Here is a 16,333-nt window from a genome sequence, read left to right as displayed (position 1 = left end):
ACTGAAGCTGTAAAATCATTTAGTAAATGGTTTGGTTTTAGTTTTGAGTTTAAGACCGATTAGTTAAAGGGGTCGTTCGTTTTTAACCTTTTAACTTGTCGGTTTCAAACCAAATTAACACCATGAAAATCGAATTGAACTATTTACACCATCAAAACCGACCCGTTTAACCCATATAGCGATTAAATAGAATAGGGGGTTAAGGGCATTAAGGCAGGGGGCAGAATAGGTATATACATCATTGCCTCATGCTCTTTAAGTTTAGAACACTAACGATAAGTTGTGTTCATTAGCAGCTTTATTTGTATTTCACTTTCTTCATGTAAAATTTTCTTTTGCTAAGTTGTTTGGTTGTTTTAACAAAATAGGATGGGTTCAATTTCAGAAAAAATTAAGGACCATAGAGGTTGTCTAATAGTCTATTTAATAATTTACTCCTATTATGTAGTTATGTAGTTAAATATTTGTTTGTTCAATGCCTCATTTAATTTGATACAAGATTGAAGCGTTTATCAACAAGAACAAATTTGAGTAAGCATGCAAATAAATTAGCAAACTGATTACTAACTGTTTAGAAACCATATGGATTAAACTGCTATCAAAATCGTGAAATCGAAACCATTTAAAAACCGTGAAACTGAAACCGTCTACTAAACGATTCTGGTTTCAGAATGTGCAACCGTTTGGTAAATGATTCGGTTTTGGTTTCAGTTATATAAATGTGAACCGAATCGTACTGTATACACTGAAACTGAACTGATTAACACCCATTTTCACCTCTTCCAATAAACACAAAATTATAGACAAAAAAAAGGCTATTTAGAAGCAAAATGTCTTTGACAAGAGTAGAGATATTGGAAGGGGAGTAGAGGGAGAGATGGAGAGGCAATTGACCCACCACGTCGGCATGAGCACAAAATGATTCGAGGCAATGAGTCACACCTATTTCAGTGGATCCAAAATAATACATCCCACGCCCAATGCTTTGGGCCGATTCCTAATAATTACATTTGAGAAAATGAAAAAGGCTCCGTGTGGGGGGGGGGGGTTTGAACTCCAAGTCAGGATCAACTAGTGGCCTCACCATAGAAGGATCGGAGAAGAGAGAACCGCCTCAGTACTTTTGTCGATTGAACTCACCAGGATCGAAAAGAAGTAGAAGCCTTGAAGCATTTTGCATTTTTGTCTTTTTCAGATCTCCCACATGGTAATTGCATAGGGAGCGGAGAACATTTGACTTCCTTCTTAGAATAGTCATAGTCAAGTCTCTGTCCTCATCTAAGAATCCAGTCAGATATGCAGATAGGTATCAACCCTCAAAGTGACAATAGAGGTGAATCGCTCTTGTTAGGCCAAAGGATAGTACACAAGCACGTGTTCCACTGTTTCAAATTCAACACTAATACCACATCCAACACACACATCAGATTATCAGAATCAACAATACAACAATGCTTCAAGTTTGCCAATACTCCAATAACTCTTAAGCAAGCCTTCCACGAAAAAAAGATATTATTGTGGGGATCTTAGAGTTCCACACAAATTTTCATACTTCTTTGGGATATTCCTAGCTTTTGCTTTAGATACCGATATGCAAGGAGAAAGCTCAGCACCCAATTTGTAGACAAATTTAACAAAAATACATCCTAGATTGGTGATGACCCCAGCAAAGTTTGCCAGGAGATCCTTCAGAGCTTGTAGGAATTTAGACTATGCAATCAATTCAGCTGGAGTAAAGAAAGCCCTCAACTTCTATAAGTTCCATTTGGCATTTTCATCAATAAGATATAGGACCCAATGGAAGGGGCATTCTAGAGGCCTAGGAAGATACAGTCTAAATAACCATCCATAGAAGGCACCGTAGGATTCTCTCAAATCTGAATAGAAGCACGATTACTCATAAATCCACAAGAGCCCCCACGTTGTCTCCCATCATAATACTTCTCCAAGCCCATGAAGGTCTAGATCCTGCTCGGGCAAGAGAGAAAGTCTCCAAGGGGAAGTAAATACTCAAACCAGTCTTGTCCAAAGAGTGTCAGGATTAGATCGATAGACCAGCTTTGCAAGAAGAACTTGATTTTGAATCTTTAGGTCCTTTAGTCCCAGCCTACCTTCAAGCTTAGGAAGACAAACAGTTTAGTCCAGCCCATTGAATCTTTCTCTCTTCCTTCTGCCCCCAAAGGAAGTTGCATCCACCTTGGTTTATCCCATCTAAAATCCCAACAGGTAGCTTGAAGTGAGACACATAATAAGATGGGGTGGCAGCCACCACGGATTTGAGAACCTCCTTTTATGTTGTAAAAAGCAATCTTTCTTTCCATGCTGTAATCCTGTTAATGGTCCAATTCTTTATATTCTAAAAGGCAATTTTCTTACTTTTTTTCCAATCTAAGAGGGGAGCTCCAAGTAAAGATCACGTTGCACCAACCCAATGTTGATATAACAGCATATTACCAAATGAGCTTACGGTTTCTTCCCAATCGATTTATTAGAATCACAGATAGATGAGGTGTGGGGCTTAACATATGTTGCATGTTGTCAAAAGGGATATCATGTCTTGTTACTTGTGATGGCAACTATGAGTTGTTTAATGGAGCTGCTGGATAGACATCTATATCATTGTTTCAGTCTCACTTTGTTGTAGCATGTATGAATAATGGTTTTGTAGATAATTCACAAGAATTATAGCTACGAGTATATCAAGGGTTGCAAGGAGCACAAGAGCAGCAGCTGACGCATGTAATAATTTGGATAGATTGTCAAGGGTTCAGAGGCAAAAAGACTTCTACCCCATCACCTCATTCTCGAAAAACTTTGCTCGGTGAGACACAGAGGAAGAAGGTGTCCATATCTCCAACAATGGAGAAGAGGAAGACAAGAGCCACTTCCATGGCAGAAAGAGCAGAAAGAGTGGCAGCGGATGCTTCAAAAGCAAAAAAGGCAACCACACCACAAAGAAAATCTGAGAAATTGGCTAAAGAAGGCCCCAGAAGAAAAGCCACTGCTGCAAAGAGTTTTGAGCAAAGGAAGGACACTCTTAGATTGACTAATTCAAGGGAATGTTAAGGATTGGCCTTTTGGGATTTATTTAATCTATTGTATGGTGTGTATCAATTGATGAAGTGTTTGAAACTATACATTTTTTTAACAAGTCTACAGGAGAGGTGTCTATTGCTCACAAATGAACAGTTAAAGCTCTCCGAGTCTACGAAGAAGGATGTTGAAACTCCATTATTTTCTCATTAGAAATAATGCCTACAATATTATGAAGAGTAACAGTGCCATTTGAAGTACATATGGAGAAGCCCTTTACAGCAAAGTGTCTCTCTTTGCTGCATCTATCTTGTTTGTTATGGTGCAAGCGTGAGTTATGTCTTAGGAGTGTAACCATAGTCGGTCACGTAGCCTCTCTTCTCCAGCACCAAGCATCTCATCCACCCTTTCACCATCTAGGAAAAATTGGAGAGTTGGCGTATAACGTATGTGCTGAGTTATTTCTGGGCATTCATCAATGTCTGCATATACAAATGAAAGCTTTGGAAATTCATTACTCATCCGGCAAAATGCAGGAAGGATCTGGCTACAGATATGACACCTGAAAAAATGGATGACATTATTTAAATATCTTCCGACATTTTATAATGTTTTGAATAGAGAAATATAAATCAAATCTCGTGACTGACTGCATTCATTGTCACAGCATTTGAATTATGTCCATACAAGCAACCAAATCACTGGGAAGGATTGAAAGATAAGGTCAAGATATATATGAGAAAAGGTATGGGATTGGGGGAAATTTGGAGAACACAAAAACAATGAACAAAGGATAAAAAGTCTTCTGGATTAGGGTTCAAAATATACAGGGAAAGATTGAAAGATAAGGTCAAGATATATTCAATTTGAATGAGAAAAGTATGAGATTGGGGGGCCTGTATTACTGAGATAAGTACAAGGTTGACAGGTAGAATCTAACGACACAATGAAATAAAATCCCACCTTACTGAACTTCAAACATAATATCAAAATGTCCTATTGAAAAAAGAGCAATTATGGATCTCTAACTGCAGGAAACTTCAACAATGATAAACAAGAATCAAATTAGAAAGTAAAATACATGTATAACCCATTGAAAGAAATAAATAAATAAATAAAGAAATAAAGAAATAGAACCCTAAAATGCAGACAAGTAATCCATTAGGACTGGACACTGGATGACTTTTTGACTCTACATCTTATTATCTTATATTCTCTTAACTAGATGATCCAAAAGTATGAGTATCATAGACGAAAACTCAAAGCAATTAAATATTACAAACGCATGGCACGCAATGTTGAACAAGTTTAGCAACTGGATGTTTTAATGCCTTCATAAAGACTAGGATGCATACTTTCATTTCTTGATTGCAAATGCATCTTTGCATAAGGGGCCATCATCTGACGTGATATTTAAGATCTTCGGCTGCCAGCATGAAGGCATGGGTTTGAGTGTGACAGTCGCCACTATAAGAAAAAATGCCAAAGGTTTGGACCATTTCAACCCCTTCCAGGACCTCATCGAAGTGGACTAGCATTGGTTGGCAGCACCTTTATTGTGTGTTCAGAGAGCTGGGCCCCAAGAGGTGAAGATGCAACATCAGCCCAAAGGTGGCCGAAAATCTTATGGATTGTTTAAGAGATAGAATGACAGTTCCATGGAGATGTAGGTCATGAGAAAGAACAGAATTGTTATCTTAAGGGCTGTGATGTTGGTTTCAGGTCTCAGTTTCTACTGCTATATAGTTTAGTTGATCCCAGAGCTTGTTGCAAAGGGGTAGGAGGAGAAAGCTAGATTGCAAGGATTCTCAAATGCTGAGCCAGGAAAATGAGTGCCCAAAGGTTGAACAGTTTAGCACTTTGCAGTCCTAGGGGAAGAGGACATATTGGCAGTGCCCAACATCCTGGAAATAATATTACAATGTGAATTTTTTAACAAGGTTATGTGAAGGTGAAGATGTATTTCATATTGGAGGGATTCAAGTGTCTTGGTCAACAATTAGCGTTCTGGAAGACAAACATGGAGATTGGTAGTACTCTCAGGGGTAAAATATGTGTTTTCAGATACAGGGATCAATCTACTGATGCACAGAAAACACAACATATTTGATCATGTGCCTAAACCCAGCAACAAGGTTGCAAACTACTTTTGCTGGACAAAGTCTGTCAGAACCCGAACTATGGCAATGTCTAATTGATCTAGCCGTCTAGGCATGGTAGATACCTAAACAACAGAACATGGCAAAACATCGGATAAAGTGATATGTACAAAAATTGAACTATCCTGCTTGGCAAGATGAAAACTCTGGCAGCCAATGCAAAGAAGTGAGCAGTACAACCATGCCATATGTTGGATTGGACAAAAGGGATTTTTTAACTCATAAGAAAGGTGTTAGCCTCAAATCAATCCCAACCCCACCCCCCACCCCGACAACTACTATTCTGATTTTATTCACTCTTTATTTTCTGTTGAGCACGTTATTTATTGCAAATATGTATGTATATATACATATATATATATATATATATATATATATAAACATATTGCACCAAAATATCATCCAATTGACCACCCTTCTCAGTCCCCACATTAGTTAACCATAAACAACTCTTCAGATTTCAGATTTGCAACGTGCAGTTTATTTCCATTCATCCACGTCACTCTAGGACTGTCAGATTCATTTTTCTCTTAGTCACACCTTCTGCTAGCCCATAACTTTGACTTTTCTGAAGTTTGGTCATATTCAGTGTTGATTTGATTAGTTTTCTCTAATGCCACCTTAGTTTCTATATCATAAAACACTAAAGATTCCATCTATATATTTTATTCTTCTTTTCTTTTCATTACTATCAGAACCCTAGTCCAAGTAAAAATCATGTGGGGTGGAATTTTATTTCTTGCACCAGGCATATAAAATGAATGCCATTTGCACCATGGGGTTTAGACATGTGCAAGTGGCACTAACACAATGTGTTTTGATGGATGCAAGGCATGCATACAAATATGCCAACCAGTTGGTTGCATGAGCCAGTCAGCAAGGTATTGTACACGGACAAACAAGGTTGGCCTTAACCAAGTTCCAAGATGTGTCCAGAATGAGAAAACTGCCCAAGTTCTCAGAAATATATTACATAATATGGTGATATGAACATTTTCTCATAGAACCCACACTTTCTTCATACAAAAAAATGGGAGCAAAGTAAAGACTTACAAGTTACATGCATGTGCTACACTCACAATTCCTTTTCTGGCTTTCTCATTATCATAAGATGTAACACAGAATAGAAATTAGGGTACATGGAATCCTTAATTCATCATGCTTTAATGGTGCAGGCTAACTCATCTGGCAGCAATTTGAAGGGAAAGAAAAATCTATGAATGGCTGATAACTATTTGATTGACAAAAACAACAGTCGTGTGTCACTATTTGCATTTTGTTGGGTCTCTCAGAAACATGCTTCCCTTTCTTATGATCTATGCCTCATCAGAAAAAAGTTCCAGCTATTTGAATTACATTATCATTTACATAGAATATCATCAGAGGCTTACTAACTGATCAATCAATACCTCTCCATTCTGGATATAAAACAGTTACCACTGCAGCTCTTCATTGCTCTCAAAAGAACAGTTCTGGAATATGAAATATTTCTATATAATTTATCTATATATGCATAAAGTGTCAAGCATTTTATGAAATAATTAGATGAAAAGAACACAAGAAAGCGAAGTATGCCAAACCATTACATACCATGATGCTCCATAATTTATCACTGCCTGCAAACACATTTTCAGAAACACTATTAGCTCTGTTTCATTTCAGAAAAGGAAAAGATATGGATTTCCACAAAGAAAAAAATTCAGCAAGGAAATTAAACCAAGGACCAGGTACCACTCAAACAAAGGAAGAGCCCTTCAATCTTTCTTCTCCTTTTGTCCTTTCAGCTAGTTGCATTTTTCTAACTCACTCTTAGACAAGAATAGACAAGAAGACTAAAACGAAACAGAGAAGAGCTAAAAGAAGGCACCATCACTTACTGGACTCTTTGAGGACTTGATATCTTGCAGAATCTCCTTCAAATTCTGATCACTTGAAGCACTTTTCAGGTTTCCATGGCGGTTGACTGGTAGGTTCAAGCCTGTTCCCTCCAAACCCTGTTTTGGCTTCTCTTCACTGCCACTCACAAAACCCTCCATTTTTCTCTCAAACCCAATCACCCAATTTTCCCAAACACCCTAAATTGAGATTTGAGAGTCGAGAGTCAAGAATCGAGATGGAGAGTGGAGACCTCTAAGATGTAACCACGGATTCCTGAAAGAGGACTTATATCCATTTCCCATCAATCAAGACCGTTGAACTAAAAGAAAAATTGAATCTGTTAGATCATCACAGAAAGGTCTACGAAATTGATGACTGAGATGAATTCGTATGTCGGGTCCATGATATGGACATTTCGGTAGCAAATTATGATGGGTTATATGGTTCCCTCTATTTTATCATACCAAGGACTTACCAAGGATTAGATAAAAGGCAAAAGTAGAGAACACGATAATGGCTTCTACTCTGCTCACACTGCGAAGCTTCTTCTGCTTTAGCTACTCTCCAAATCTTTCTTCCAATTATCTTCTGCTCGCCAAACCCACATTTTCCACCAATTGTTCTGGAATTTCGCAGGGTTGGGCATTTTCTTCAGCAAAGGACATTTATCACCTAAAGCCTAAGCATCTCGCTAAAGCGTCTTCTGATGGTAAACACTTCTTTCTGCTAATTTTCTAGTTCTGGGTTTCTAATGCTTAACTGGGTTCGATGGAATGGGTTCCGATAGAACAAGTTGGAGCTGTCTTTCATTTTGATTTCTTTGGAATTGGGGGTCTCATAGCAAATTTTTATTCAACAGAGTAAACTAAAGTGTCTCGATTGGTTCATAGAATGTGTGCACACTTGTTTCAGCAAGTTTTAATATTTGAAAAACTATTTCAATAGAGAGTTGAGTAAAAAATATGGGCATCGTGGAATTGTCTTTGTTGTGAGAAAGTTGAATATTTTCCTTAGTTTCTCTACTCTCTCCTTTCTAGGACAGAAGTTATGCTGCCTATGATGACTAATATATCAGTTCTTGAGTTGGCTAACCACACCACCACTATAGAAGAGACAGGAAGATTGAAATTCTTGTAATCTTGGTTGAGTCCTACATTTTCTATAATTGTAAAGCAGTCCGAGTTTTGTAGTTTCAAAGTAAAGGTTGCAGTTTGACACTTTTGTTCCTTTCCTAAGGAAGCCTTGGAGATTTTATGAATAATATACTGTCAAATTTCAGGTCAATTCTGAATACATTCTATTATTAAGAAATACTCCAAAATGGTAGAGAGAAGCACACCCACAGAAATTTGATTCTAAACTCTAATTTTATGTATTACAGTGTCTAACTTGAATGACTAAGGGCCTTGCACTCTTAGCCCTGGTTCAGTCATCTCGTACTCTTTCACATATGTTGTGTGTTTATGAAAGTAATCACTCTTGGACCATGTTCCAATTCTCTTATATGTTAAATTACTGAATCATTTCCTTGAAGACCCATTAGATTTCAATCCTGCTGCTTATGAATTGTTTATTTGCTTATCATACTACAGGAGTTCCGAGTGAGCTAATTGAAGACTCAAAGTTCGTTCCTTTAACTGCTGATGATCCTATGTATGGTCCACCTGTAAGTTCTTTTTAGTTCATCCCCGATCATTTAATATGCTATTTCTAATCTCTTGTATACTTAATATTCTCTTACTTATGTGTTTCGTGTTTCGTATTGCTTGGTCTATATCCATCTTCCTTTCTATGCTTATTTAATTCCTTGTACCTACTGCTGTTAATAATCTTCAATTCATGAAAACATCCATGATTTGATCTCAGTCCCAAGAATTTTGCTCCAAATCTTATGATTGTATCCTTTTATAATTGGATCATTTTCTGAAATAATCTATAAATTATTAATATTGTTTTCTTGTTACAGTTAATTCATGATCTATTCACGAATTTTTCATCTTCTGTTGAATCTATTCTAGTTGAATCAAGTAGGCTCCATCAGGTTGGAAATGAAGGGAAGGGAAATGAAATGATAACAAAAATAAACTTGAAACTTTTCTAGTTTTACTGGCGATGATTGTATAACTAACTCAACTTTCTATTCCAGTATTTGATTTTCACCTCAATTTTTAATCAAGTTCCTATGCTTGAGTAAGAGAAAAAAAAATCTATTCGAAGGATTTAATTGCCATATTTGGTAGGGCTTTAAATGAGTTACATAATTATGATTTCGAAATTTTCCATTTTCTTTTTCCAATTAATTTCACTTATCTTCATTCCCACTTACTTGAAAACTAGAGTGAGCCCCTTATCTAGAAAAATATGGATGTTTGGGTTCTTTAAACCCTATTTTAATATATTTAAAGGGACTAGTTTTTGAGGCCAACATACCTCTAGAAAGTCACAATTATCTTATGTAGTCCCAGGAGAACTTTGATTGCATCTTTTCTTTTTTCTTTTTGGATTGGTAGGCCCCAAGGAGTGTTGAAATCATGACTTCTTCATTGTGAGGTGTTGGTATTTTTCAACTGAGCTACCCCCTTGGGGTTGCATCTTTTCGTTTCTCCTTTTGCTATCAATTCAGGTCAAAATAAGTGCATTAGTTAACTATGATTCTCAAAGAGAAAGAAGATTTTAATTTTTTGTAATGGAATTTATATTGTGAAGGCACATGAAAGCTTATTGTTAAAGTTGATCTACATTAAATTGGATGAGATGAAGAACATAGTTTACGTAAGTTTCAATGCTCATAAAATTTATTACTTATAAAATATGGGTGGGCAGAAGTTGATAGTACCACTAGTTATAAGGAAAAGAAAAAAACTTTTGATATATGATACAATTAAACCACCCCTATACTTTAAGATATGATTTTTTATTTTTTTTTTCCCCTTCAGAACATTGATTTGCTAAACATCTTGCAATCTAATCCCACCACCTACATTTTGATAAATCTGATTCAATTAAACCACCCCTATAATTTAAGACATGATTTTGATTTTCAGAATGTTGTTTACTGGACATATTTGGATGTAATATTTCCACCTATTTTGATGTCTTTTGATAATCTCAAAGTAGGATCCACGTCAGCCACTGCTTTGGTTGGTTGCAGGCTTTATTGCTGTTGGGTTTTAATGTGGAAGAGACTCACAAGGTAATGCTATTGTTACATCTTTTTATTTTCATTCTCATGCCTATGGTAAGCAGTATCACTTGTTTTCTTATTACAGTGGGCTATAAATTAAATGGTATTGTCTCCACTGAATGTGGTTTTAAGGATCAGCCAATACCAATATCAATTTCCTGATCAGTGTCGGCAGGATCAGCTGGCTTATATAGGATTCTCCAGTCCTGAGTAGGATTAAAGTATGACATATTTACATGGAGATGGACTGTTATTGACTCTCAGTATTGGCTCGTTTTTGCTCATTGGTTTGGCCACTGTCATAGATAGGATTTGTATCACCAGAAGCCAACTCATGCAGTATTACCGATCATAAAATCCTTGCACTGAGATGTTCCTCTTGAATAAGAAAATCATGTTTCTTTCTTCATAAACCCTTGCATAAAGGCTGTCACTGTGCTTTATACGAGGGTTTAGGAAGAGTATTCATGTTGGAAATTAGTAATATGTACTTTGGACCAACTTGAGTGCTAAATTATCAATCAAGCACATGTTAAAACTGCTTAGCCCAAAAGCTCGAGCTGTTAAGGGCTACAACAATGTATATCAGCACACATCAACAACCCCCCTTCCCCAACACCCACACAGAGCTCTACACATAACCCCGTCATGTGGCACCAAGGGATACAAAGCGTAGGGGCACAACAGCACATAACACATACCCCTCACATTTAGCAATGATCGAACCCACAACCTCCCGGCTCTGATACGATGTTACAACCGCTTATCCCAAAAGCTCGAGCCGTTAAGTAAGGGCTACAACAATGTATATCAACCTGCATCATCGTGTTTAATTTGTCAGACTCCTTACTAGCCTAGTTTGATAATATTTTGAAGGCTTCAAAGTCCTGGAATAACTTGTTGGCTCCAAATCTGTATATTAAATTGCAGATACGGAAACTTCTAAAAGAGTTAGATGGCGAATTTCTTAAGGTAACTTCTAACAGTATAATTTCCATTAAATCTTCTTATTTTCCTACGTTACCTTTGCTTTCTGATGAGGAAAAGTTTTCTCTGTAATATGTTTGGTTGTTTAACAAGAAAATCTCTAACTCTTATCTTCACTACTAGTTTAAAATTTAGTTTAACACTTCTTCTTATCATAGGTTATTCATTGTACTGAGGACATGATTTCCCTCCCATTGTGGGAAGCAATGCATACTCAGCAATCTAATTTGGAAGAAATTGAGGTTAACACTATCCTTTTAGTGGCTTCATTTTCCTGGTTATACATTTGTTATATGTATCATCCGCTCCCTTTGTTTTTCTTGAAAAATCCATATAAATGACAGTTTGCACATTTATTTTTTCTTTATTTTATTCACTTAATATTTGGTACAGTTTTCTGTCTCTTTATTTCCTTCTATTTCTCCTTTTATTTGCTTTTATTTTGCAAACTATATGATGCGGACTATTGACATGATAGAAAGTGTGGGCTATCAAAAGAAAAGTAGGGAAGCAATTTGGTTACTACGATGCTACATTAGATAGACTACTGGCCAGAAGTTATTTAGAATCCCAGATGAGTATGCCTTCTTTCTGTGTAATGGAACATAACGAATTAGTTGAACAAAACTAGAAATTTATCTATGGCTTGCGGACTTTGAAGCATCAGAGTCCAACTCTGTTTCTCGCCTCTGTACCTTGAGGTGCAAGGTAAGAGAAAAGGAATTGAATAATTAATGCAGTTAAGCACCATGATATGTTTGAGCTTTTTCACTTGTTTGCATTTATTTTGTTTCCATATGTAAGGTTTTAGGGAGCATGTATACTGGTGTATTGTAAAATATTAATAACCCTTACCAGCCTAAATGCAATTAATTTCCTTCTTTGTACAGATTGCAAAGTCACTGCCACGGATTTGCATCTTATCTGGTCTTAGTGGGGAGGAGACAATGATGTTCATTGATGCATTTCCAGAGTCAGGTGTGGAATGCTCTTACATCATTATTGCAAAACCAGTCATTCCATATTGTACACATGGAAAACTGACTTAGTTTCTTTTACTGGGGAGGAGCCAGGATCTAACCCTGGCTGGGCCAGCATGATGTACTCAAGATGGATTATATCGCACCTGATAGTGGCTTTACCATACTATACATATTGAGTTCTTATGAAGTAGGAAGCCTCATTTAATTATGATTAATGAACTAAATTTACTTCTAAATATTGAGAAATGTTTTAGTAATTGTTTGAACCAGTGACACTCTATGCTAATAATATGGGCTGTTACAAAACCAAGCAAAATCCCAAACAAGTGGCCATATAGTTGAAATGGGAAACTTCCCATGGCTATAATCATGATACATGAAATTTTCTTATTTGATAATTTTATACATTGAATTCATTTAAATAAAAATTTAAAGATCATTCTTTTTACATAAAGAGGAAATTACACTCCCCTCCCCTGTATGTTTCGGGTATTATACTCAGACCCCCTGCGAAGTTTATAATTACAAACGTACCCTGTGGCGTTAACACTGTTAGAAGCAGATGTTAAATGACTTTTTTACCCCCATATCATTGCCTTTCACCCATTAGCTTCATCTTCTTCCCTTGAAGCCTTGAAGATCGACTCTTATTCTCATCTTCTTCCTCAAGAAACCATTAACCGATTGGGAGAGTAAGGGTTTATGAACTTGCAATTTATGGTTCTGAAATCTGAAATCGGAGAGAGTTTGGGTTCGTCGCCATTGTTGAAGCCTCGAAGATCGATTACTCCCATCTCTGAAATCGCGTTTGGGTTCCAGATTTCCGCCTTCCGTCCATAGGGTTTGGTGAGGATATTTCCCTCGCTGGAAATCTGGTTGCAGTTCGCCATTCCTATCACCTTCTGCAGGAATACCTCTTTACATTGCTTTCTTTTTCTTGGAGTTGAGTCTTGAGACAGACCCTTTCCCTGCAAATGCCAATTTTTAAAATAGACTTATACTGTAAAATAATTAAAAGCAGTTAGAATTTCAGAAATCATTAACGTCTGAATCGTGATACACGAGAAGGAAAGAACAGTTAGAATTTCAGAAATCAAGTAGTATTTTATAGTAGTCATTTCTACAAAATGGATCAGATCTGAACTCGATCTCTCCAATAGGTTTCACAACCTCATATTCTCTACAGTCTGAGTCACCCAAGGGTGGAAGAGAAACAACCCAACCCCAACCCCAACCCCAACCCCAAGTTCAGCCTTTGATCACTGAGGATTCAAGGGAGATGATGAAGATAGAATAAAAGGAGTGTAATGTAATGGAGGATCTGGGGATGGGAAAAAGATCGAATATCCTTTGAAGAACAAAAAAGGGTATCTGGTTTTCAAGTAACTTCAGATCACGCCTTATACCGGAGAGCATCCATTTGGTTTTCGGGTTTTGTGATTCAGAGTTTCATCTTCTTCCTTCACGCCTCCCTCTTCCTCCCGTCAGAAGTGGAAGAGAGTTTCTTGGATGTCTTCGCTGGTTGGCCGATTCAAGGGGCCAATTTTAGGGGATCCAGTATTGAAGAGGGAATTTTTTTCTTTTCAGGTTGCTTCTGCTGTAGGGGATGGGTGAGTGCCATTGTTAGTGGAATGAAATTCTGAGATGAAAGAGGAGATTGGAGTGGAAAATGTAAGAGAGTAAAAGCACTTTACTGAATTCCCAGCCATTGCTGGGTACAGAAACAGACGATGAAGGAGGAGGGTGACAAGAGGAAGAAGTAGGTGAGGTTGGGTTTCAAGAAGCAAGTTCTGAAATTGTGATCAAACTCAGAACCAAATTTGAAAAGGAGAACAATGTGCACGATTGACGATTGTGTGTGAAACAGAGGAAAAATAATATGAACGAATTTGGAAAATGGAAACTGAATCTCTAATACTGAGCTCTCTCTTGTATGAGTTTCTGCATCTACATCTTTTAGTGAGTGCAGAATGCACGTCGCTAATATTGAACGAACAAAGACTGCCATGAGCCAAAGCAGCCAGAGCCGTCGGCTTCAGCGATCGTATGCTCCTCATCGGTTCCAAATTCAAGGCACTCACTACCGAAATCTTATCTCTGCCCTTGCCAACCATCTTAGCCATCTCAGGCCATGCATCAGTCGACGGCTTCAAATAGCGCAAAAACCCTAACTCTCCCATGGTTTCTCAAGGAAGAAGATGATAAACAGGGTTGAAGGCAAATTCGTCATCTCCATTGGACCAAGGGTATTTAGGGTTTAATACAAATTTGTAACACACTTAACGGTTTCTCACTCACGGTCAGGGTACGGTTGATATAATCTATTACTTAGAAGGGAAGAATTTGTAATTTCAAACTTCGCAGGGGAGGGCTGTGTAATACCTGAAACATACAGGGGAGGGGAGTGTAATTTCCTCTTACATAAATGTAACTATTTATGTGATGTATGGTGAAAGGTGGTCTAATGCATAAGAAACAAAATTGGGTTGGGGGGGGGGGGGGGGGGGCGGGGGGAAGATGATGTCCCTCACATTACCATGGGTTCCCTTCCCCATTAGCACTTCTATGGAGTTTTGAAAACTGTGGGGGTCATGCCCCCCCCACCCCACCCAAAAAAAAAAAAAAAAAAGCTCCACCCTGTTGATACTGTTAAATCAGTGAGACGTCTACTGGTGGATAGTATACTAAAGCTCAGTCACTGGAGGTTGTCTGTTTCCAAGTCTGATACTGGAACCTTACCCCTTGTCTGGATGCTATTGAATGTTTTCTGTTGCGACTCAGTGAAGTTGTTTTACATAAGATCAGTACCTTAGGTGCAAACAGTTTTTGGAGCCGAGGCCTGTTATTGAATCATATATATATCGTTTCCTGCTGAGAGAAGTTGGTTGTCTGATAATGTCATGTCAATGGTTGGAGAGTTCTTAGGTTTTCTATGTTGGACAGCTTGTGCCCCTCAGGTTGATTGGATATTGGACGTCCGTTATAAATTATTCGTCATAAAATGTTTTCCAAGTTTTATTTCTGGATATCAAGGCCTTTCCTACTTTGATATCAATTATAATGTTAGATGAATGTCAGGGGAACATTTCTCTTGATTCTGTGCAGGACTTGAACCAGCTGCATTTGCTGCTCTTGTTCCTAACAGTGCAGATAAACCGCTGCAAGAGGTGATGGAAGAGATTATGGAGGACCATAAAATGCTGGTAAGAAGTTGGAACCTTGCTGCCCTTGATTTTCTGCTCTCAACCATATATTGACCTGCTTTAACCAATTTGATTTCATTGCAGTCAGCAAAACAATCAGGCGCAGCATGACATTAGGATTTGCTTGCAGACTTCCAAAATTAGATTCCTGCACATGATGTTCTTGATTTGTACAGTGTAAATTCCTAAGGGTGATCCAACTTTCTGCACCTGTTTATTTGTAGAAGAATGATGAGGATGAAATTAAAGGTTACCAATTTCTTATTAGAGACCCTGAGCAGTTCTGATGATTAGGCCATGGCCCAGTTTGATGCTTGGTGATCCAATCCACAATGAGATTAACCACCATAACAAAACTACTAGAGTCGAGCTGTTCATATCTTTTCCTGTTGAGAAAGTGTTCAGACATGAAAGGATTAATGAAGTTCCACTGCTAATGTATCACAAATGGGCTTCAATGCTAATTTCTTTCTCTCCGCAGCCTTCTCTCCTCTGCAATCTCTGCTGCTGGGGACTTGGGTTATGCTGGATTTTGTTTTCAATTGAAATGATTCACCTATTGATATCCCACATGAAGTGGGACTTTGGTTTCTTCATGTACCTATTGGTCTCTCCTATTAGTTCTAGATTTTCAGGATGGAATTTTACATGGTTTCAGAGCAGGTCCCTTCCACTGTTAAATGAGGTTTCGATTCTCATGCATCTAATTACGTGTATGCAGTTTCGTAGGCAGTGTTGGGAGAATAGTCCCACATCAGCTAATCCTAAAGCCTTTGATCGCCTTATTTTCTTGCAAGTCCTCCACCTAAATTTACATAGTGTGTTCATGTTCAATACCATTAGAGGCTATGCTTGGAGTACAACGGCTCATGAAGCCAACTTTTTTTTTTTTTTTTTTTTTTTTTT

At 37.6% G+C, this 16,333-nt stretch overlaps 2 protein-coding genes across 4 annotated transcripts; one reads left to right on the top strand and one right to left on the bottom strand.

The window, feature by feature from the left end:
* Window positions 1–3,206: 3,206 nt before the first annotated feature.
* On the bottom strand, window positions 3,207–7,429 carry LOC122057847 (thioredoxin-like 3-3). The gene is made up of 3 exons (XM_042620166.1): window positions 7,070–7,429; window positions 6,783–6,808; window positions 3,207–3,595 (listed from the first exon to the last, which is right to left on the bottom strand). Exons 1-3 carry the CDS (start codon window positions 7,226–7,228, stop codon window positions 3,376–3,378), a joined length of 405 nt encoding a protein of 134 aa, XP_042476100.1. The 5' UTR covers window positions 7,229–7,429; the 3' UTR covers window positions 3,207–3,375.
* Window positions 7,430–7,501: 72 nt separating this feature from the next.
* On the top strand, window positions 7,502–15,694 carry LOC122057846. 3 transcript variants are annotated; one of them, XM_042620163.1, is made up of 8 exons: window positions 7,515–7,779; window positions 8,663–8,736; window positions 10,222–10,263; window positions 11,185–11,226; window positions 11,400–11,483; window positions 12,132–12,219; window positions 15,330–15,427; window positions 15,512–15,694. In XM_042620163.1, exons 1-8 carry the CDS (start codon window positions 7,584–7,586, stop codon window positions 15,536–15,538), a joined length of 651 nt encoding a protein of 216 aa, XP_042476097.1. In that variant the 5' UTR covers window positions 7,515–7,583; the 3' UTR covers window positions 15,539–15,694. The 3 variants fall into 3 exon arrangements, with proteins under 3 accessions (XP_042476099.1, XP_042476098.1, XP_042476097.1); XM_042620165.1 differs by lacking the exon at window positions 15,512–15,694 and having other exon boundaries at window positions 7,502–7,779; window positions 15,303–15,427; XM_042620164.1 differs by lacking the exon at window positions 11,400–11,483 and having other exon boundaries at window positions 7,505–7,779.
* Window positions 15,695–16,333: the final 639 nt, after the last annotated feature.

This window comes from Macadamia integrifolia, chromosome 12, assembly GCF_013358625.1.
Source record: "Macadamia integrifolia cultivar HAES 741 chromosome 12, SCU_Mint_v3, whole genome shotgun sequence".
NCBI classification, from domain to species: domain Eukaryota; kingdom Viridiplantae; phylum Streptophyta; class Magnoliopsida; order Proteales; family Proteaceae; genus Macadamia; species Macadamia integrifolia.
Note: the sequence above shows the minus strand (reverse complement) of the source record. Positions and strands in the feature narration are given on the sequence as shown.

What these genes read in the sequence shown, in the direction of transcription:
- LOC122057847 (XM_042620166.1), bottom strand. Translation starts at nt 7,228, where the DNA reads ATGGAGGGTTTTGTGAGTGGCAGTGAAGAGAAGCCAAAACAGGGTTTG. An exon ending in TCAAGTCCTCAAAGAGTCCA is followed by an intron (nt 6,809 to 7,069) that starts GTAAGTGATGGT and finishes ATGTGTTTGCAG; the next exon opens with GCAGTGATAAATTATGGAGC. An exon ending in ATAAATTATGGAGCATCATG is followed by an intron (nt 3,596 to 6,782) that starts GTATGTAATGGT and finishes CCATTTTTTCAG; the next exon opens with GTGTCATATCTGTAGCCAGA.
- LOC122057846 (XM_042620163.1), top strand. Translation starts at nt 7,584, where the DNA reads ATGGCTTCTACTCTGCTCACACTGCGAAGCTTCTTCTGCTTTAGCTAC. An exon ending in ATGTGGAAGAGACTCACAAG is followed by an intron (nt 10,264 to 11,184) that starts GTAATGCTATTG and finishes ATTAAATTGCAG; the next exon opens with ATACGGAAACTTCTAAAAGA. An exon ending in CTAATTTGGAAGAAATTGAG is followed by an intron (nt 11,484 to 12,131) that starts GTTAACACTATC and finishes TTCTTTGTACAG; the next exon opens with ATTGCAAAGTCACTGCCACG.